At 34.4% G+C, this 24,405-nt stretch overlaps 1 protein-coding gene across 3 annotated transcripts in view; it reads left to right on the forward strand.

Annotated features, from left to right (window-relative positions):
• The window catches only part of CNTN5 (contactin 5), a 1,387,157-nt gene that overhangs the window by 853,662 nt on the left and 509,090 nt on the right, over nt 1-24,405 (forward strand). For 2 of the 3 annotated variants that reach the window (XM_067750786.1, XM_067750785.1), the window contains one exon: nt 18,185-18,406. The exons of the other annotated variant lie outside the window; for it this stretch is intronic. In XM_067750786.1, coding sequence (XP_067606887.1) covers nt 18,185-18,406 — 222 coding nt within the window. The remainder of the gene's footprint in view (nt 1-18,184; nt 18,407-24,405) is intronic. 3 annotated transcript variants of the gene reach the window in all.

Genomic DNA, 24,405 nt, shown 5'->3' on the forward strand with positions numbered 1-24,405 from the left:
ATGTCACTGAGCCTTAGCTACTGACCAAGTATCATTAACAAAAAAGAAAGAAAAATGTCATCCAAAAAGTCAGAATTTTTTGCATTGTCATGAAATTAAAACTTGTAGCCACAACTAAGTGTGTTCAGAACTAAGGTGTTAAGTGAGCTTAGTGACAATCTCAAATAAAATTTAAATAAGAAATATTTTGACAGCATGTAAGATGTCACTAATAATACAGTTTTGTTTTGTTTTGTTTTTTTCGGTACGCGGGCCTCTCACTGTTGTGGCCTCTCCCATTGTGGAGCACAGGCTCCAGACACGCAGGCTCAGCGACCATGGCTCACGGGCCCAGCCACTCTGCGGCATGTGGGATCTTCCCGGAGCGGGGCATGAACCCGTGTCCCCTGCCTCGGCAGGCGGACTCTCAACCACTGCGTCACCAGGGAAGCCCAATAATACATATTTTTAAGCATTGTTTTGTAAAGCAGGTTTGCCTTTACTGTAAAACCACGTGGGGCCACACTGGTCTCGAAAGGTTCTTCTTAGTGCAGTTTAAATGTATTTTTTGGCCTGTGGGTTTGGTTTAAATTCATTTTTTATTAATTTGGATTAAATATTCACTGAATTTCTCCATCCCATGGTGAATCAGTCCTCTTTATCCCAGGCAAATTTTTTTACCTGACATAAGAATAAAAGAAATTGATATCACCTGTTAGATATTCTAAAAATTTTTGAACTTTACAATAGTAGTTACAAATTTGTTGTCCCCTTCTTCTGAAAAAATAATAAATAAACTTTGCATCATCTTAGGCTAATATGAAATTTCTTTTAAATTAGCATTTGAAAAAGCACAAAGAAAACTAAATATATGTGCTGTTTTTAGGGCCAATCTGACTAATATTTCTACATCTGGATTCTTAAAATTGTCACAAGTAAATTAAAAAGAGATTAAAAAGGAGAAAAAAGAAAGAAAGAAAGAAAGGGAAAAGAAAGAAAAAGTAAGGAAAGCAAACCGTAAAGAAAATAATCAATAAACTTGCCTACATAAAAATATCAATTTTATTTCTATAGCATATTATCATCAAGTTAAAATGAACACTATAGCAAATGCAATAATTAATGATCATAATACACAAAATGCTTTTAAGAATCATGGAAAAGAAATCACAACTCAATAGGGAAAAAAAGGATAACTATTTTATAAAACATTCAATAAGGAAATATGTACATAAAAAAATGAAGCATATAACTCATAACCAAAATGCATGTCTAAGCTATTGATGAAATAGGATTTTCCACTGTCATATTTAAAAGAATAATTAACATTGCAATCATCTTATAAAATGGAATAAAAATACTATAATGAAATGTTAAAAATTACTGCTGTCTTACGATGCTAGCAGGAATATAATTAAGTCAAATCTCTGAGAAAAAAATCCTAGCCAGAACTATTTTCATATTCAGAAATTCCACCTCTACAATATTCTTCTAAGGAAATTATTAGTCACACAAAGATTTATGTACAAAGATATTCCTGCATTACTATACAGATATCCTCTGCTTTGAGAAAGTGGCTTTATGTCACTTTGCTTTTACAAAAGACTTACATTACTAGATGTTTTCACTAGAATAAAAGATATCTGAATATTTTCACTTTTGCGAAAAAAGTCAAAAAGCGAAAATGGCAGTCAGCATTTGTCTTGCATCGAGACTAGCAGTTATAGAGGCAGCGCACCCAGAGCGTTGAGAGTGGCACCCCCAAGCTCCTTGCCTGGGAACTACACTCAGCATCTTAGCATCAGGTCGCCACAGCTTTGAATTGTGTCTGTGAGTGTCTGTGCCTTATCTCGATTTGCTTTGTATATCCATTAGCAAGTTGTGTCCTAAGGTAATTGCTTCTTCACTTTACACCATTTTGGCTTATGAAAGGCCTTAGAGGAATGCTCTACTTTCCAATAGCAAAGAAAACCTGTATATGACAGATAAATTAATCTAATCACAAGAACATAGTTAAATAAATTAAAGTAAAACACATTATTGGGAACGTTTTGTAGGCAATAAAATTATTTTGAAGAACATTTGTGACAGGATAAAAAATCATAGTATTAAAGAAAAATTAGAAGAACATCTATAAACTGATCTTAGTTTCCTTCAAGCAAAACAAAAAATAAGCATATGTTTTTGTTGGTATATCTGTCTGTACCTCAATTGAGAAAACATCAGTGTCTCTTGGTTTTTGCAAAAGGTATACTTATGGGTAGCAAGATAAGAGATAATTCTGATTCTACAGTGAGCACATATTTCTTTTATAATCAGAAGGCTTAAAATTAGATTTCATGGGAAACTTAAATACCACTATTCCTTTGAATCTGAACACTATAACTTAGTCCGTAAGGAAAATGATTAATAAGAGAAGGACTCTTCTGATCCTGAAGGCAATACCAAAAGAATAAATTGTATTGCCATACCAAAAGGAATGAACACTCGAAGATTTAGAGAGGTACCAGATGGCTATTCCTTCGAAACTTCATTCATATGTAAGTAAAACTTTCGAGTTGGAAAGTAGTAGGGTTTGTGATCTGTAAGTACCTGAGAGATAGCAGTTCCACACTTGGGCGTTGCTTTCTGGAAATAGAGTTTGCTAGATATTGAATAAGTGACACAGATGAAGCAGATGTGGAGGCACTGAAGGTGAGAGTGACATTCTGAATCAGGCTGTAAGATTTTAGCCTGTCCGATGTCTTTATCATTATTTAACTCAGTAAATAGAACAAATGAGCTGTCAGTTAAGGCTAGAGTACTACAACCACTGCAGATAAGTGAATTTAAGTGATTTGCAGGTATTTCTTCTGTTAAATGAGAATTCACATAACTTTGCTAAATTGTCATTGAGAAATTATCTTTTGAGCTCTTTGAAGAAATTGCTGTTTGTTGTACAGTTTCCACATATTCCAGTATGTGCCTCACTAGCTTATGGTTACTAGGGTCAAAGCTGTGGTACTGCCTTTGAAGAAAAATTGCCTTATAATGAGGTCATTTGGGGACTTAATAACAAATTCCCTTTGAAGGGATTCCCAGCAATTTTTTCCTGTGCTAAGTAGCAAAATAAAAATCATGAACAAATTTCCAAAATGCTGATTTTCCATTTGTAAGATATGACCAAAGCTCAATTCAAATTTCACATCTAGTGCCAAACCCTTTTTGATTGGTATCAACTGCATCTTTCCTAGGTGTTCCCAAACAAGCTAGATTGAACAGTAATTCTATCATGCACCTATTTCAGTCTCTTTTTTTTTAACATTGTGGTTTGTGGTTTGGACATCACAATGAGACTGTGATCGCTGGGAAGGCAATAACCAACAGCTAAAGAAGATAAACATGGGGATGTCTTTAACTGTAAAATATAAGGAAATTGACTTGCTCAGAGCAGCTGCACAAAGCAGGAGCTGGCACGACCACCCAAGTGGGAAGGTGAAGTTTCCTTGGACCCTACTGGCTTCCTTACAGAGAGACACATGTCTACCCAAAACAGTGCCCATGTGGAGTGAGGATTCCACCTGGCCTGAGAGAAACCTTTATTTTCTTAATGAGGGAGGGTGTCATTGTACCCTCTTGCTACTACTGTATGGCTTCTAGCCTATGCAAGTGTAAAAATCACTTCCCAGGCATCCTGTATTTAAAAAACAAAAAAACAATAAAACTAAACCTTGTGAAGACATATACTCAAAAACCGTGATTATGTTTTTATCTGAGTGTCTATCAGTGTCAGACTGAATTTTGTTCAAATTCCATGATTATAAACTGGTTTCCCTGAAATTTACATTACTCTGCTCTTAGATTGTAAGAACTCTTTGAAGGCAAAGATTACACATTTTATTGCTTTATGTATTTCCATAGTTACCTTTCAATTTGGGATACATAATTGTTGATCATTTTGTATATACTGAAAAAATGCTAAATCACACAAATGCATTATGTGTGCCTATGTAGCCCTCACAATTCAAGATTATTCTTAGCTATCTAAAATTCCACTGATATAATTGGCCACCTTGAATTCCATCACTAAATCCACAATGGACTGAGTGCATCCATATTTTATAGATTCTAGGGTCTATACTGCATCATAGAAACACTGGACATATATGTTTACTTTTTCATATCACTGCATATAATGAAAACATAAATTTCCCATAGAATATTTTCAGAAACAGAAGAGAAAGGCATTTAGTGTTATAATTTTTTTTAATTGTAGTATTTATTGCTAACTAATTTCAGCTTTATTTGATTTATTATTAAGTACTATCTGATCTATCTTAAACACACAGAGAATAGGAAGGAAAAGCTAATATAATCATTACAAAGTTAGAACTTCACGGAAACTTTATCCCAAACAAGAAGGAATTTTTAATCATTAAATTAATTTGGTTATATTACATAACTAGCTCTTGCCTTTATTAATTTCCTGTGATTAGAAAACAGTATTCATATTATGAAAGAAATATCAATTTAATTCAATCACACATTAGGCTTTCGGCAATTTAAAGAGATATCATCTAAACACTATAAACTTCTTTTTTTTAGAATTTAATTTTTTTATATAGCAGGTTCTTATTAGTCAACCATTTTATACACATCAGTGTATGCATGTCAATCCCAATCTCCCAGTTCAGCACAGCAACACTCCCACCCACCGCCACTTTCCCACCCTAGTGTCCATATGTTTGTTCTCCACATCAGTGTCTCAATTTCGGCTCTGCAAACCGGTTTACCTGTACCATTTTTCTAGGTTCCACATATATGCATTAATATGCGACATTTCTTTTTCTCTTTCTGACTTACTTCACTCTGTATGACAGTATCTAGATCCATCCACATCTCTACAAAGGAACCAATTTCATTCCTTTTTATGGCTGAGTAATATTCCATTGTATATATGTACCACATCTTCTTTATCTATTTGTCTGTTGATGGGCATTTAGGTTTCTTCCATGACCTAACTATTGTATATAGTGCTGCACTGAACATTGGGGTGCATGTGTCTTTTTGAATTATGGTTTTCTCTGGGTATATGCCCAGTAGTGGGATTGCTGGGTCATATGGTAATTCTAGTTTTAGGTTTCTAAGAAACCTCCATACTGTTCTCCATAGTGGCTGTATCAATTTACATTCCCACAAACAGTGCAAGAGGGTTCCCTTTTCTACACACCCTCTCCAGCATTTGTTGCTTGTAGATTATCTGATGATGCCCATTTTAACTGGTGTGAGGTGATACCTCACTGTAGTTTGGATTTGAATTTCTCAAATAATTAGTGATGTTGAGCAGCTTTTCATGTGCTTCTTGGCCATCTGTATGTCTTCTTTGGAGAAATGTCTGTTTAGGTCTTCTACCCATTTTTGGATTGGGTTTCTATTTTTTTTTAAATATTGAGCTGTATGAGCTGTTTATATATTTGGGGGGTTAATCCTCTGTCCATTGATTCATTTGCAAATATTTTCTCCCATTTTTAGGGTTGTCCTTTTGTCTTGTTTATGGTTTCCTTTGCTGTGCAAAAGCTTTGAAGTTTCATTAAAACTAGGTCCCATTTGTTGATTTTTGTTTTTATTTCCATTACTCTAGGAGGTGGGTCAAAAAAGATCTTGCTGTGATTTATGTCAAAGAGTGTTCTTCCTATGTTTTCCACTAAGAGTTTTATAGTGTCTGGTCTTACATTTAGGTCTCTAATCCATTTTGAGTTTATTTTTGTGTATGGTGTTAGGGAATGTTCTAATTTCATTCTTTTATATGTAGCTGTCCAGTTTTCCCAGCACCACTTACTGAATAGACTGTCTTTTCTCCATTGTATACCCTTGCCTCCTTTGTCATAGATTAGATCACCATAGGTGTGTGGGTTTATCTCTAGGCTTTCTATCTTGTTCCATTGATCTATGTTTCTGTTTTGGTGTCAGTACCATATTGTCTTGGTTACTGTAGCTCTGTCGTATAGTCTGAAGTTAGGGAGTCTGATTTCTCCAGCTCTGTTTTTTTTTTCCCTTAGGACTGTTTTGACTATTTGGGGTCTTTTGTTTCTCCATAAAAATTTTAAGATGTATTGTTATAGTTCCATAAAAAATGCCATTGGTAATTTGACAGGAATTGCATTGAATCTGTAGATTGCTTTGGGTAATATAGTCATTTTCACAATATTGTTTCTTCCAATCCAAGAACATGGTATATCTCTCCATCTGTTGGTATCATCTTTAATTTCTTTCATCAGTGTCTTATAGTTTTCTACATATAGGTCTTTTGTCTCCCTAGGTAGGTATATTGCTAGGTATTTTATTCTTTTTGTTGCAATGCTAAATGGGAGTGTTTCCTTAATTACTCTTTCAGAATTTTCATCATTAGTGTATAGGAATGCAAGAGATTTCTGTGCATTAGTTTTGTATCCTGCAAATTTACCAAATTCATTGATTAGCTCTAGTAGTTTTCTCGTGGCATCTTTAGGATTCTCTATGTATAGTATCATGTCATCCGCAAACAGTGACAGTTTCACTTCCTCTTTTCCAGTTTGGATTCCTTTTATTTCTTTTTCTTCTCTGATTGCCATGGCTAGGACTTCCAAATCTATGTTTAATAATTGTGGTGAGAGTGGACATCCTTGTCTTGTTCCTGATCTTAGAGGAAATGCTTCCAGTTTTTCACCATTGAGAATGATGTTTGTTGTGGGTTTGTCATATATGGCCTTTATTATGTTGAGGTAGGTTCCCTCTATGTCCACTTTCTGGAGAGTTTTTATCATAAATGGTGTTGAATTTTGTCAAAAGCTTTTTCTTCATCTATTGAGATGATCATATTGTTTTTTTTTTCTTCAATTTGTTAATATGGTGTGTCATATTGATTGATTTGCGTATATTGAAGAATTCTTGCATCCCTTGAATAAATCCCACTTGATCATGGTGTATGATCCTTTTAATCTGTTGTTGGATCCTGTTTGCTAGTATTTTGTTGAGGATTTTTATATCTATATTCATCAGTGATATTGGTCTGTAATTTTCTTTTTTTTTAGTATCTTTGTCGACTTTTGGTATCAGGGTGATGGTGGCCTCATAGAATGAATTTGGGAGTGTTCCTTCCTCTACAGTATTTTGGAAGACTTTGAGAAGGATGGGTGTTAGCTCTTCTCTAAATGTTTGATAGAATTCACCTGTGAAACCATCTGGTCCTGGACTTCTATTTGTTGGAAGATTTTTAATCACAGTTTCAATTTCATTACTTGTGATTGGTCTGTTCATATTTTCGATTTCTTCCTGGTTCAGTCTTGGAAGGTTATACCTTTCTAAGAATTTGTCCATTTCTTCCAGATTGTCCATTTTATTGGCATAGAGTTGCTTGTAGTAGTCTCTTATGATGCTTTGTATTTCTGCAGTGTCTGTTGTAACTTCTTTTTCATTTCTAATTTTATTGATTTGAGTGCTCTCCCTCTTTTTCTTGATGAGTCTGGCTAATGGTTTGTCAATTTTGTTTATCTTCTCAAAGAACCAGCTTTTAGTTTTATTAATCTTTGCTATTGTTTTCTTTGTTTCTATTTCATTTATTTCTGCTCTGACCTTTATGATTTGTTTCCTTCTGCTAACTTTGGGTTTTGTTTGTTCTTCTTTCTCTAATTCCTTTAGGTGTAAAGTTAGATTGTTTACTTGAGATTTTTCTTGTTTCTTGAGGTAAGCTTGTATAGCTATAAACTTCTCTCTTAGAAGTTCTTTTGCTGCATCCCATAGGATTTGGATCATCGTGTTTTCTTTGTCATTTTTCTGTAGGTGTTTTTTGATTTCCTCTTTGATTTCTTCAATGATCACCTAGTTATTTAGTAATGTATTGTTTAGCCTCCATGTGCTTGTGTTTTTTTTTTACTTTTTTTCCCTGTAATTGGTTTCTAATCTCATAGCGTTTTGGTCAGAAACGATGCTCAATATGATTTCAATTTTCTTAAATTTACTGAGGCTTGATTTGTGAACCAAGATGTGATCTATCCTGGAAAATGTTCCATGTGCACTTGAGTAGAAAGTGTAATCTGCTGTTTTTGGACGGAAAGTCCTATAAATATCAGTTAAATCTATTTGGTCTATTGTGTCATTTAAAGCTTGTGTTTCTTTATTAATTTTCTGTTTGGATGATCTGTCCATTGGTGTAAATGAGGTGTTAAAGTCCCCCACTATTATTGAGTCACTGTTGATTTCCTCTTTTATAGCTGCTAGCTGTTGCCTTATGTATTGAGGTGCTCCTATCTTGGATGCATACATATTTATAATTGTTATATCTTCTTCTTGGATTGATTCCTTGATCACTATGTAGTGTCCTTCCTTGTCTCTTATAACATTCTTTATTTTAAAGTCTATTTTATCTCATATGAGTATTGCTACTACAGCTTTCTTTTGATTTCCATTTGCATGGAATATTTTTTTTCCATCCCCTCACTTTCAGACTGTATGTGTCCCTAAGTCTGAAGTTGGTGTCTTGTAGACAGCATATATATGGGTCTTGTCTTTGTATCCATTCAGCAAGCCTGTGTCTTTTGGTTGGAGCATTTAGTCCATTCACGTTTAAGGTAATTATCAATATGTATGTTCCTATTGCCATTTTCTTAATCGTTTTGGGTTTGTTTTTGTAGGTCCTTTTCTTCTCTTGTGTTTCCCACTTAGAGAAGTTCCTTTAGCATTTGTTGTAGAGCTGGTTTAGTGGTGCTGAATTCTCTTAGATTTTGCTTGTCTCTAAAGCTTTTGATTTCTCCATTGAATCTGAATGAGATCCTTGCTGGGTAGAGTAATCTTGGTTGTAGGTTCTTCTCTTTCATCACTTTAAGTATATCATGCCACTCCCTTCTAGCTTTTAGAGTTTCTGCTGAGAAATCTGCTCTTAATCTTATGGGACTTCCCTTGTATATTATTTGTCATTTTTCCCTTGCTACTTTCAATAATTTTTCTTTGTCTTTAATTTTTACCAATTTGATTACTAGGTGTCTTGGCATGGTTTTCCTTGGGTTTATCCTGTATGGGACTCTCTGTGCTTCCTGGACTTGGGTGGCTATTTCCTTTTCCATGTTAGGGAATTTTTCAACTATAATATCTTCAAATATTTTCTTGGGTCCTTTTTCTCTCTCTTCTCCTTCTGGGACCCCTATAATGAGAATGTTGTTGAGTTTAATGTTGTCCCAGAAGTCTCTAAGGCTGTCTTTATTTCTTTTCATACTTTTTTCTTTATTCTCTTCTGCAGCAGTGAATTCCACCAATCTGTTTTCCAGGTCACTAATGTGTTTTTCTTCCTCAGGTATTCTGCTATTGATTCCTTCTAGTGTATTTTTTCATTTCTATTATTGTATTTTTCATCTCTGTTCTTAAATTCTTCTAGGTCTTTGTTATACATTTCTTGTATCTTCTCGATCTTTGCCTCCATTCCTTTTCTGAGGTCCTGGATCATCTTCACTATCATTATTCTGAATTCTTTTTCTGGAAGGTCGTCTATCTCCACTTCATTTAGTTGTTTTTCTGGGGTTTTACATTTTTCCTTCATCTGGTACATAACCTTCTGCCTTTTCAACTTGTCTATCTTCCTATGAATATGTTTTTTGTTCCACAGGCTGCACGATTGTCATTCTTCTTGCTTCTGCTATCTGCTCTCTAAATACTATGGATTTTGAAAAACTTTTGACAATAGTGAAAAAAATTTACACAAGAACTGTAAGAAGCTCTCTCTCTCTCTTTTTTTTTTTTTTTTTTTTTGCAGTAAAAGCATATATACTTCCCAGATTTAGGTGTAACAGCTTTCATGGTCTATCTGTGCATATAACTGAGAATTAATATTCAGAAAAGAAAATAAAGTTCTCCAAATTTGAAATCATTATGACCTCAAATCCAAACACAGTGTACCTAAAAAGGAGTGATAGAAATAATTTAGAGTTATGTTTCTTTTTTACCCTGTAAGTATGTCTATTTTTCCTTCATATGTAGAGAACACTAGAAATGCAATGCTGTTAAAATATTTTTCTTACGTCAGTAAGAAAAGTACTACAGTTTAGATGCTATACTTTGGTGCTTTAAAAATGGTGAATTCATCCTCTGCACTCCCTTCTTACTCCTGCAGCTAAAACACTGTAAAATTTACACATAATACACTTCTTGAAGAAAGTGCTGAGTTGAGACATAGAACCCATGTGACTCAGGCTCTATCAGACTGTCCTCTGCCATAGATGAAGACAACCAAATTGAAATGATGCACATTATTTATAAATTATTAACCAGTTCTAAATATGTTTCACATGACTGGCTTCACTGAGGTGTTGCATCCATCCTTGCAGGCTTCATAAAACAGTAGCAGGCTAAAGTTGCACAATTAACATTAAATCTTATCGAAGAGAGGACAGCCTTAGCAATTACCTTGAAAAAGATCAGATATGAAATTTCTTTATGCTGACTTTGATGCCAAATTGAGTCACACTGTGGGCATAGATATTGTATGACTTCTGCTCTTTCTGTACACAGTGTCATCAGTAGATGGTGGTACTCTTTGCTCCTCTGACTTATGAGCCAGTGACTAAGCATTAATATTCTTCAGAACATCACATATCACTTGCTGCTATAGTTTACTTATATTTATGAGTTTAAATAAATATTTAAAATCAAACTAGAACTATAGGAAATAAATGAATTTATATAAAGACCTGTCATTCCATAAATTTTTGCTGTTGCTTATCCTTGTTTGGCTATAAAAATTAACAGCACTCTATGGATAATGGACAGAAAACATTCAAATACAGAATCCAATAGTGATGGTCTAGTTTTTTCATTAAGATTTTAAGTGCTTTCAGTTCCTGGTACATATGTTTTTCACACTTAGTAATAGAAATAGAATTCTGAAGTATGGTTGGTACCAGAAAATTTCAAATATGGTAAGAGAGTAAATATTTTAAAATGTATCCTTTATCATATTGGCATTTTCATTTTTATTTATTCACAAATATTGCCATAAAATTCTAGTGCTGCCAATTCTAATCCCTTATTTCTTGAATATTACTTACATTCAATAGCAATGTCACATCTATAAACTGACCTTTTAATTAGTGAAAAAACAGTGCTTCTAGTTCCAAGACTGAAGTGGTGGCAATGCCATTCTGACTTAATAGGCTACAATTTTATTAAATAATATAAGTGCAGTTGTCCTGGATCAGATAATATTCAGGGTCACTTTATTAGGAAATATTTAATAAAGATATTAATATTTACTCATACCCAACCTCCAGCTGGAATTCCATGGTGTGAGAGCACCAGGTTAATTGAGTTTTATCACAAAATCTCTAGACCACTTAATAACTGTAATGCACATTCCCTAAGGTCTGATCTATAAGAATTGGGAAAATAGAAGAAAAAATGATTAATGTATTCATTAATCATTATCCATTAATGTATAATAAAGATTCTGCTGACACTTTCAGCATAAATATTCATTAAAAGTTTGAGCAACTGATGAAGATTTCTCTCGAAAGAAATTATGAGTCACTTTTCCTTCCAAACCCTGGACAGGAATAGGGAAAAAAGATAGATAAGTATTGATATAGCCAATATAAACACAAGAATTTATAGGCTTTGAGTTTTCTGTAGATCTATGGTTTCCATCAGTGGCCACAATTTTTTCTTAGGAACTCACTCATGGGAATACATCTGTCAAGGTAATAGAAGTCTAACTATTCCCCTTTCATTTTTCACGCTTTTAATTCCTCAGAGTAAAGTGAGTATTAAAATTTGGTATTTATACTTTCGCTTTGTAACCCAATCAAATCTGGAAAGAGTAAGCCCAATATTCAATTAAGTCCACCAGATGGGAATGTAGATTGGTGCAGCCACTATGAAACACTAAATTGAAAAGATATATGCAGCCTTCTGCTTACTGAAACATTATTTACAATAGCCAAGATATGGAAACAACTTAAGTGCCCATCAAGAGACAAATGAATAGAGAAGATATGATATTATATATATATATATATATATGAATATTACTCAGCCCTAAAAGAGAATGAAATTTTGCCATTTGTGACAACATGGATGGACCTAGAGAATATCATGCTAAGTGAAATATGGCAGAAAGAGAAAGACAAACACTGTGTGATTTCACTTGTATGCAGAATCTAAAAAAATAAATGAAAAACTGTTCAAGCATAACCAAAAAGAAACAGAGTCATAGGTACAGAGGAAAAACAGGTGGTTGCCAGAGGGGAGGGAGATAGGGAGAGGAGAGAAATAGGTAAGGAAGATTAAGCAGTATAAACTTTCAATTAAAAAATAAATGAGTCACAGGTATGAAATGAACTGTGTGGGGAATATAGCCAACAGTTATGTAATATCTTTGTATGGTGACAGATGACAGCTAGACTTATCATGGTGATCATTTTGAAATATATAGAAATATTGAATCACTATCTTGTCTACCAAGAACTAAGAGTATTGCAGGTCACTTATACTTCAAAACCAACCAACCAACCAAACAAACAAACCCATGAAAAAGGAGATCAGATTTATGGTTACCAGAGATGGTGGGTTGGGGGAGGGGAAGTTGGATGAAGGTGATCAAAAAGTACAAACTTCTGGTTATAAGATAAATAAGTACTAGGGATAGAATGTACAACATTATAAAGATAATGAACACTGCTGTATGTTATAAATGAAAGTTGTTAAGAGAGTAAATCCTGAGTTCTCATCACAAGGAAAAAAGTTTTTTTTCTATTTATATGATGTTGTATCTACATGAGATGATGGGTGCTCACTAAACCCATTGTGGGGATCATCTCATGATGTATGTAAGTCAAAACATTATGTTGTACACCTTAAACTTATACAGTGCTGCATGTTAATTATATCTCTATAAAACTGGAAAAAAATTATGTTCACCAGAAAGTAGTACAGGGTGTTAACTAAAGTGCAGATAATATATAGATAGATAGATAGATAGATAGATAGATAGATAGATAGATAGATATAGATAGATAGATATAGATAGATATAAATAGATATAGATATATATCATATGTTAAAAAGTACAGATAATATATTTATTATATATTGAGTTCTTACTGTGAACCAGGTAAAACTCTAAAGTTCTAAGTGCTTTATGTGTATTGATTTATTTAATCTCTACAACAACCTGTGAAGGAAGTACTATTGTTATCCCCCATTCTAAAGACAAGGAAATTGGGGCACAGAGCCATTTATGTCTTGCCCAAAGCCACAGAGCTGCTGTGGGGTAGAGTCCAGATTAAATGAGGCCATCTAACTTCGGAGCCTATAATACAGACAGGTTTACTGAAAGATCCAAAATTCTCATTCAATAAAACGAGTGGCCAAGGTGTAGGAGGAAGATGTACACACCACAGCCAAGAGAAGAGATTTTGTTCCCAGTAACTCAGTCATGATGTCAGCAAAGAAAACTAAATGTTGTAGACAAGCTTCCTCCTGGGACACTCTGCTTTCTTTGTTTTCCTTTTTCTTCATTATATGTATCATAGTTCTTGGTTTTATATATTTTTAAGAATAATTTTTTTTGTTTATTTAATATTCCTCTATTAATGCTTTACTCAAGTGTAATCTTCTACCAATACTCCCAGATTGTAAATTCCATGAAGTCAGGAACCACATGTGATTTACTTGCAACTGTATCCCCAGTTCCCAACACTTAGTAGAAATTCAATGAAGAGATGTTGAAAAAATCAATGAATGTTGAGTGAGAAAATAGTGAATTTGGGAGAAAATGATGTTTGAGCTTGCTGAAAGCAAGCAAGGAGTTATGTGTGGAAGGAATTCAGTCCAGAGACCACTGGATTGTCACTTAGTATTTATATTTCACTAAGCTTCTTTGAAATCCTGGGCTCAGAATTTAGACCCAACCTACTCTCCTATTTCTTAAATAACAGTTCTTGATGTGATGACCAAAAACAGATTCTGAACCCTGAGTAATATTTACCAAATGATCTATTTTGAGAGATGTCTTTTAGGACAGAGGTCAGGAAATTCTTAGGAGCTGAGGCAGAACCACTAAAGGAGAGTGAGCAAAGAGACATTACTTAGGAGAAGGAGTTAAGAGTAGGAAATATTGGAATATCAAAGACTTGGAGCGGGGACCAAGTAACTGAGACTATAGTCTAATGCAATGGAAATGGCAGTTTAGGGGTTTGAGACTCTCTCCAGAGCCTGGAAAGTCCTCTTTAGCGCCTGACTCTGACCCCACTTTCACGTACAACTGTGCATTGTATGTGGAGCAGTAGGGCAGCTTTGATACTGCTGGGCATCCCCTCTTTTCAGGGCAGCCTCTCTACACTGATCTTTAAACACTGTCTACTGCTCTCCCATTTGCTTTGAAAAACTCTCTTCCCTTCCCTTCCCTTCAATGACGTCCCACTTTTCTGCTTTTCCTCTTTCATTTCCAGGTTCTACTACCTCTGCTTTTATTTGAAATGCTGGTGCTCCTCAGGTTACCATTTTAAACACTCAAGTTTTCATTTTACCTATTTCATTGGCAAATTTATCAATTCTCATAGTTTTTATAACCACCTCTTTGTTTACCATTTAATAATCTCTCATGAGCCTTTATGTTTACAGAATTTTATAATCAACATAAATGCGTTAGAAGCACCTCTAACTCTCTACCTGCCCAAATCTGAATTATTGAGCTTTCATCTCAAGCATGTGCTTTTCCTGCATTTTTATCCATTTTTTGTAGCACAGACCATCCTTAGTTTCTTACTTTCCCTTCCTTGCCTTCAATTCAATCTGTCAGTAATTTTATTTATTTCCTTCCCATACAGATGATCACCTTCTCAGTTCTGACTAATCTTTGCTTTTTTACAGTTTTAGGCTCTTGGGTAGTCTTTTTTCCTTTTGTCTTAGTTCAAATGGCACTTTAGCCAGAGTGATCTTTCTAAAATGCATATTGTTTTCTTTCCATTTTCGCATGACATACATTTCATCACTGGTCCCTTGCTTAATTATCCAGCCTTACCTCTTCTCTCATCTGTATGCCTCTAACCCTGGGTTTCAGACTATTTTAATCTACCAAGTATGACATGCTGCCTTTCCTTTCCAGTTCTTCATATACTTTCTCCCCTTTGTATAGAATATCTTTATTTTCCTACACAGAGTTTTGGTGAGCTAATCACTAACAGGCTTTCAGGGCTCAGTTTGGATAGTATTTCATCTGAAAATCATTTTCTGATGTCCCTAGGCTGAATGAGAGGATTCTGTGGCTGTGGATGAGAGGCCATAGGTTCCTGAATTTACCTTTCTCTCACACTAAAGTTGCACACATAGTTACCTTTCTTCTCCACTAGATCATAAGCTCCTTGAAGGCTGATGCAATACTATTTTCTCTCAGAATCCATGGGGCAATGGTTCCAAGATTCCTTTGGATACCAAGATCCGAGGATGCTCAAGGCCCTTGTATAAAATGGATTAGTATTTACATATAACTCACACACATCCTCCTGAATACTTTAAATCATCTCTAGATTATTTACAATACCTAGTTCAATGTAAGTACTATATGAATAGTTGTTGGTGTGCAGCAAATTCAAGTTTTGCTTTTTGGAACTTCCTGGAAATTATTTTCCCTGAATATTTTTGATTTGTGGTTGGTTGAATCTGTGGATGCAGAATCTGCAGATATGAGGGGACAACTATATTTGTTCATCCTTGTATCCCTCACACTTATCCCCTACTGAGTTCTCATTACACGTTTTTTGAATACATGAATGAATGAATAAACTGTTAAATTTCTAGTAGCAGATTTGGAGTCACTTTAATTGATGAAAAAGTAATTTCTACAGCAACAGATGCAACTGATTACATAACAAATGAAATCCTGTTGTGAAACACAACAACCAAATCCTAATTTGGTTCATCTCTAATTACATGGAGTGTCATAAGCCAATTATTGTACCACTTGGACAGTATGCATTTTGTATATATATATATACATATATATATATACATATATATATACATATATATATACATATATATATATATATATAAAACATATATATATATATGTTTTACAAGCATTATCCTGGCTTTTTTGAACTTCACTGTGGCCTTTCTAGTTTTCCATTGATTATCCTTATCTAGCTTTAAGAACTATAAGCCACATTCTCATACTCCATTTTAATTTTAAACACTAGCATGGGACAGTTCTTTATTTCTTTTGTATATGAGCAAGGTAGGCAGCTAAAACAAAAGCAAAAGACTACACAGAGAAATGAGTAGTTTCAGAGACTACAACTACAAAATACTTTAAAGAAACTCATTCTCTTTTCATTACCTTACACCTCTAGGTGCCAAAACTTGCATTTAATTTCAGGTTTTAAAGGAGATTTTATGTCTACCCATAATCTGTTCTCATATAGTTTGCCCAGGAGAGCCTAGCTATTTTCAGTTAAAATTGATCCGTCTTTACCAGACTTGTGGTTGAACACAAAGACTAAAGGACATGAATCTCTTAACAGCTCCTGATGGGATTGGACTACACATATCATGCTCATTTTAAAGGTGGAGTGCATCTAAAAATATACCTTTTTGAGTTTCAGAGAAATCATATTTACAATTTCACAGAACAGAAAATGTTAAATTTGATTTGATGCTTAACACCTAAAGGGTTATTTTCAAATCACAGAAATGCTTCATGCATTCCAAAATATCTCTATGAGACAGGATAATGATTCTAAATAATCTTAATTGTGAGAAAGCTTACTCACAAATATAAATTATTTTTTATCCAAAATTAAATTAACATCCATTAAGTTGAAATGTCAAATACCCTGACCAAAAATGTCTGTCTCCTAAGGGTACTTCCAAAATCAATGAATTGTCGAATACAGCCGATATTAGACATAGAAAAAATCCAATTCTTAATTGTTTTTCAGAATTCATCATAATTAGTTTGTGTTTTTAAACGTTTGATCTATACACCAAATTGACTTCCCTGTGGTCGTAAAGGAGAGTCAGTACAATCTACTTCAGGCAATATGCATATCTTTTCTAATGAAAAATCTTGGAGATTAAAGTAAAATATGGGCAATATGTTTCTCAATAATCATCAAAGGTAGGAATTTCATAATAGTATTCCTACTTAATAATATTGTTATATAGATTATATATAACAAACTCTACAAAACAAATTCCATCTATTTTTTTTTTTACATTCCATAATGGATTTGACTGCTTTTCAAGAACATGAGGCATAACTTACAGTCTAGTGCAAATATATATGCTTCATTAGACACATTTCCTACTATATGATAAACTTTAGGTGATGAAGATCCGATCTATATTTGTAGAATGTAATTGATAATGCTGTTTTCCTCTTTTTCTCATTTTTAAATAATAAAGAACTGATTTAATGTGTGTGAATGGATATTTTAATATTAAGACCAAATATTCCTGACAAAGAAAATAAAAGAAATGAAATTTGGACAGATTGCGTCCTTCTTCCCTCCCTTCCTTTCTTCCTTTTTTCCTTCATTCCTCCTTTCCTTCCTTCCTTTTTCTCTTTTCCTTCCTCCTTTCCTTTTCTTTTTTTAAAAAATTAATTAATTTATTTATTTTTGGCTGCATTGGGTCTTCATTGCTGTGCATGGGCTTCCTCTACTTGCAGCGAGCAGGGGCTACTCTTCGTTGTGGTGCACGGTCTTCTCATTGCGGTGGCTTCTTTTGTTGCAAGCACGGGGTCTAGGTGTGCCGGCTCCCGTAGTTGTGGCACGTGGGCTCAGTAGTTGTGGCTCACAGGCTCTAGAGTGCAGGCTCAGCAGTTGTGGCACATGGGCTTAGTTGCTCCACGGCATGCGGGATCTTCCCGGACCAGGGCTCAAACCCGTGTACCCTGCATTGGCAGGTGGATCCTAACCATTGTGCCACCAGGGAAGTCCCTCCTTTCCTTTCTTTTCTTTCCTCCTTCATGTCTTTTTTCTCTCTTTCTTTCTTTCTTGCAAAACACCAACTTTATAACTAGTAGAGTTTTCAGAAAATGTTTTAAAATATATTTTTAGTATTTTATTTTTTCCATTCCCACTGTAGTTTGCATTTCATTGCATCTCCAAGGGAGATTTTCAACAATGTCTTCAGAAGAAAAATTTTCATTAAAAAAAACCAGTTTCCTCAGAATTCACTTTTCATTATTATTATTTTACAGAATACTCTGGAACTCTTCCTAGTCTCTCTACTTCATATGCTACTTTGCTAAGAATTAAGAAGAGTTCATCTTCATCCCTCTATGGTTCAAAGACTAGACCACGATACAGCAGTCCTCCATTAGGAACACTGAGTGTTTCTTCACCGAACTGGCGAGGGGCAGCTCAACATTATTATTCCCCCATCAATCTTTATCATTCCTCAGATGCCTTCAAACAAGATGGTAAGTGTCAAAAGAAAATTGCACCTGTTGGAGTTAAGCAGGGAAAAAAGACTTTATTCAAGACTATTGCAGTAGGAGTTAAGCCTATTGCAATAGAGGAGAGAGGTTAAACTCACCTGTGAAACAGAAAGTGAGTTTTTAAGATCTGGTAAGGTGGAGGACATTAAGGAGGAGTTTGGCCAGTGTGATAAGGCCATTGGTGCTTATTGAAGTTAGCCTCTTACCATCTTATAGAGTCTGGGAAATAGGAACCCTCTCTTTTTTGATGATTACATTTCAAAAAAAAAAATGGCTCCCAGGTCCTTGAGAAAGACATTCTTGGGTTTTAAAACTGGTAAGAGACTGGGTAAAGATTTACATTTCACAGAAGCAAAGAAGGAATTTATAACTGCAGTTCTTATAAAGTAAATGCTCTAAGAAAATGGAGGTTAGGGGACCATAGTCAGGAGGAAACCTGTCAAATGTTAAGTGAAGCTGAGGAAAATGTTAAGGCTATCTTGGTCATAAGTTAGTCTTATGTTCCACACCTATTTCAAAATTTTTTTTATGTATTTAATTACAATTGCTTCCAATTCTGATTTAGGATTAAGACTAAATAAATTCATATACTGAAAGCAAAAATATTAAATTTCTGAAGGACAATTTGACAATGAAATTCAAGAACCTCAAAACAGTCATATCCTTCAATCTCATATTTTATTTCTAGAAATGTGTTTTGCATAAGGAAATAATAAACAATGTACACAGAGATATCAGCATATACTTAGCATTTATGAGTAGAAAATAAGAAATTATTCAAATGTCCAACACTAAGAAATCAGTTAAATTCAGGATGACTATGCAGCTATTAACATTATGGTTTGAACAACATTTTCTAAATGTTCTCTAACTTTGTCATTTTTGGATATATCAACAAAACAGTACAAGGCTAATTAACAGAGAGAAGCACTAGTGCTTGATTATTACCAGGTTCTGTGCCAGTCTCTTTTGCATAGCTTATATCAATAATACTGTCAACAAACATTTGAAGTGGATATTATTACTGTCTTCTTTGGAAATGGAAACTCAGGGGGCAGATAAGTATCTTTGACAAGGTCACACTTCTAATAAGTAAACAATTTCATTCATATATCTACTGATTTTAAGTACAATACACTTTGGGCTATATTTCAATTATGATTGATAAAAGACTAAATATTTAGAGAAACATTTTGTAAGAACTAAACTACTTGGAAAAATCCTAGAAATTTCAAATTAGGTTGTGGTACCAAACCCAGGCAAACTCATCCCTCATGATTATGCCAATTGTTGCCATGTGGAGCATCATCTCATAGTGCTGGCATTTAAATTTTATTTAAGTATGGTGATCGTTCCTTAAAGTGTTTTATTTTTCAACGTACTTATAAATTTTTAAGTTTCCATAATATATTCTGTGAAAAAAAATCAAGAGAATTAGGAGACAAGCCACAGCCTCGATGAAAATATTTGCAAAAAGGCACATCTGATAAATGACAGTTATTTAAATATACAAAGTACTTTTAAAAATCAACATAAGAACTTCAACAACATGAGTTTAAAATGACCCCAAAACCTTAACAGACATGTCATCAAAGAAGATATGCAGACGGCAAATAATTATATGAAAAGGTACACCACATCTTACGTCATCACAGCAATGAAAATTAAAACAACAATGAGATACCACTACACACTTATTAGAAGGATCCAAATCCAGAACACTGAAAACACCAAATGCTGCTGAGGATGTGAAGCAACAGGAACTCTCATATCTTGCTGTTGGGAATACAAAATAATACAGCCTCTTTGGAAGATAGTTTGGCAGTTTCTTATAAAACTAAACATACTCTTATCATATGGGAGAGATGGATAAACAGAGTACAAATGATTTTTAGGGCAGTGAAAATACTCTGAATGATATCATAATGATGGATATATGTCCTTATACATTTGTCCAAATCTATAGAATGTACAACACCAAGAGTGAACCCTAACATAAACTATGACTATTGGTGATTATGATGTGTTAATGTAGGTTCATCTTTGGTAAAAATGTGAGTGATGTTCATTCTGTGAGTGATGAATCATTCTGGTGAGTGATGTTGATAATGGGAGAAGTATGCATGTGGGGGGAAGGGAGGTAGATGAGAAATCTCTGCCTTCTCATTTTGTTGTAAATTGCTCTAAAATATAAATTCTTTTTTAAAAATCCATTACATTAACTCTAATGTCATACTCATCAGGCAGAGATGTGTTGGAATTTGTCTTCTTTAGGCCTTATTCATTATTTTATAGGATGACACCAAGAAAGAATGTATTGACTGAGTGATCAGAACTATGGGATACTATTGTATTTGGTATAATTTGGTATCACCTCATGTACTACTCCTTTGTTCTCTTGTTCCAAATATAAGTTAATGTGGTTCGCAATGATACATAGAATACAGCTAGAAAATGTGAATTAAAACATATGAAAATGATGAAAACAGCCAATATTGAGACATAAAATGGAGCCAAGTTTGAGACTAATTCAAAGTGTCTGTATGCCTGTCATAGGTTAGTCCCATTTGTGGTAATTAGTTAAAGAAAAAGAAACTCTGATCAGTTACACATTTCCCACTCTTTCAAGGATGAAAATGAATCAGTTACTCAGTAGAAATGCAGCTATTTCTGATGCTAGATTAGACAAATTTTTCTGGCAGGTCCTCATTTACAGTTTAATATTTGATGTAATGGTCAATGACCTGAACATTATTGTTATTGTATACATAAAAATGAGTTTCATCTGCTTCAATAAAGGCAGATGAAACCCAATCATCAACAACAAAATTAGAAGTAATTATCTAAGACTGTGCTCTTCCTTTAATCTTTAACATACATACAATCCCTTGAGAGTCTTGTCAAAATATGCCCCCTTTCAACAGATCAGGAGGGGAGGGCTATATAATCTGCATTTATAAAAAGCTTCCAGGTGATGCTGCTGATCCGTGAACCATAATTTGAGTGGCGAGGCTCTAGGCTAGGGACCAGTTTGATATAATTTAAATCCTTTGCTGCTCTAGTTTAATCCATATTTAGAGTATCAGGCAGAATGGATAGTCTGAGTATTTTCCAAGTAATCTTCCATAAGTATTGTTTTCCCATCTGAGCATTTGATAGATCTTGGCTAGATGTGACTTTGAGTTTGTTCTCTCTGACAAGAGCCTGACATACAGCTTTTGTCAGGTAATTCCCTTTAGACTTAATAGAGAGTAAAGCTGGAGTTGACATGCTCTTGTGAAAAATGAGAAAACTAACAGAGCCTGAATAGAAAGTTATCCCACTTCTGCTCAGAGTGAAGCCCCAAAGTACCCCAGATAGAGTTAAGATTTTTCTGAGAAACATAAAAGTGGTGTTTGCAGATCAATTTGGGAAAGCAATTCTACTTCTGTATGCAAAACCTGGATAAACTCTCCCACACATGCACAAGGAAGTAAAAAAGTACTTCACTGCAATGTAAGTTTAATAGCAAAAAGTTGGAAACAACTCACATGTCCATCAGAAGGGGAATAGATACATAAACTGTGTTTTTCGTTCATTGAAAAATTAAGATTGTTAAAGTGAATAGACCATATCTTTATGAAAAAAAAATGGATATACCTCAAAATATAGTAGTGAGCAAGGAAATTTACAGAATATTACATATGATGTCATTTATGTAAAAAATAAAAATATAATATAATATTCATGGATAACTATATATAATGCAATTTTTAATATATGAACTTGAGAGAGCAAGTGACTATAGCATTTACCTCTGAGGACAAAGGGGAAAGGAGAGCAGGTAAATAGTACCAGGATAGGGAAGACAGATTACCTCAACAGTGTGATAATTTATTTCTTAAAATATAAAATATGAAAATAATATGGTGACACCTGTAGTAGGTAGACTATAAAACAGGTCACAGTGATTCCCACCTGCTGGTATTTACAGTGTAATCCCTTTTCTTCCACTGTGGCCTGAAGCTAGTAACCTGCTTCTAGAGAATAGATTATGACAAAAGTAATGGAATATAACTATATGACTTCCAACATTAGGTTACAAAAGACTCTGGTTTTCATCTGACTTCTGTTCCAAAGGAAAATGCTTAATTTGGGCCTGAGTAAACAAAGCTTGACTGATTATAGGGACTAGATGCCTAAAAAGAGTACCAACCTATTAAAATAATTGCAAGATAACACAGAAAAATAAAATAGATGAAACTTATAAAGAAAACCTTAAAATCATAATATTGTGAGAAGAATGCTCTGTAGCAAATATAGAAGTATGGTGAGGATATCAACAAAATGAACAAAAGTTATATGTTTATTATCTCACAACCTTTGTGGGTCAGGAAAACAGATGTGGTTTAACTTGTCCTCTGGTTCTGTGTCTTTCACAAGATGAGACTCCTGTTTTATCTCAAGGCTCAAATAGGTACAGATCCACTTGTAAGCTCACTTACCTCACACAATTGTTCACAGGACTCGGTTGATGAGGGCGGTTGGACTGAGTGTCTCAATTATTCATTGGCTTTGGCCAGAGGTCATTCTCAGGGGGCCTCTCTATAGGGTAGCACAAAACATGGTAGCTGATTTCCAACAGCAGGAGCAAGTCAGAAGAGAAGGCAAACAAGGTGGCTACCAGAAAAGTACAACAGTGAGTCATTGAATTTTGGTTGAGGTGAGGAAGTAGAGCCAGGGAAATAAAATAAAAAATTTGAGCTGGACTCAAGAAAGGGAGAAGAGAAACGGAGAGTACCTGAAAGAGAGAATGCTGTTCATTGGAGCTGAGCAATCAGAGAAGTCATCTGATTGTCATTTTTCTTTCAACCTGATATTGTTATTTTGGATAATGACTATGATCACTTCAAATTATGCCAGTGAAATATTCCCTATACCAAGAGGTATTATGTAGTTTTAAAAAATTTAGTTGTTAATAGTTACTCTAAAGTCATTGTTTGAATGCAAGCAATGTCATTTAATTGATTTAAAAAATTGACTAAAGTTTAAATTGGAAATTCTCATGGTAATATAGGTTAATTGAAAGCCCTTATGAGTCAGCACCTCAAACACCTGCAAAACATGTCCTAGTTTTGGATTTTGCAATGTAGACAAGGGCTATTAACCACTGCTGACACTATACCTGTTCCTCCCATTATAAATGAACATCCAATAACTTGGTCTTTGACTTAATCTATTCTTGTTATTGTGGTTTTAGTGGGAGTAAACTAAGTGTAGGGTGCATTTTATTCTTCCATATGTGATGAGATGGTTAGGTAAGATATTTTATCTTCCTTGCAGAGAGACAGTCAGGATTAAGAGTGATTCTTACTAGAAAGTTTAGGCTTTTACTGGTGAAGCGCATTCTTGAGATTCAGAGACTACAAATGTTACCTCAGGTGGAAAAACAATGTGGTTCTTAAAAGTAGCTGAAGCAAGTTATTTTTCTCTAAGTTTAAGTACATAATTTTGGATATATTTAATTCCCTCAATGATAAGTACCACCTGCAATTTATGTAGCACTCTGAGTCTACCCAGCCTTTGGAGTTTCTACCACTGGCTTCTGACGTCTGGAACAGCCCTGCAACCTACCAGATTTGTTGCCTCACATTCTCAATACCTTTGGCTGAATTTCATTGTTGATGTGGCTTATTTCCAGATTAGACTTGGAACGTGAGCAATGGCATCATGACTCAAAGTGGTCTCTGTGTTGACAATTTTCTGTTGTTTCCTCAAAGTACCCTTTGCTGATAAATTGTCTTGGAGGACTAAATAAAAAAATTAAATGATCTTTTATGAGAATAGGAATTCCCTCTGAGCCGGGAAAGAGGCATTTTAGTTGGATGATATACTCCTATATAAATCAGATGACTCCAGTTTCTCTCAGTTTAAAAACCATCTTTTAATAAAAGACTTACCATTTCATGACTATTCATTGAAACTTTGATTTTATTGTTTTA

The sequence above is a fragment of the Pseudorca crassidens genome, chromosome 9, assembly GCF_039906515.1.
Source record: "Pseudorca crassidens isolate mPseCra1 chromosome 9, mPseCra1.hap1, whole genome shotgun sequence".
Taxonomy (NCBI): Eukaryota; Metazoa; Chordata; class Mammalia; order Artiodactyla; family Delphinidae; genus Pseudorca; species Pseudorca crassidens.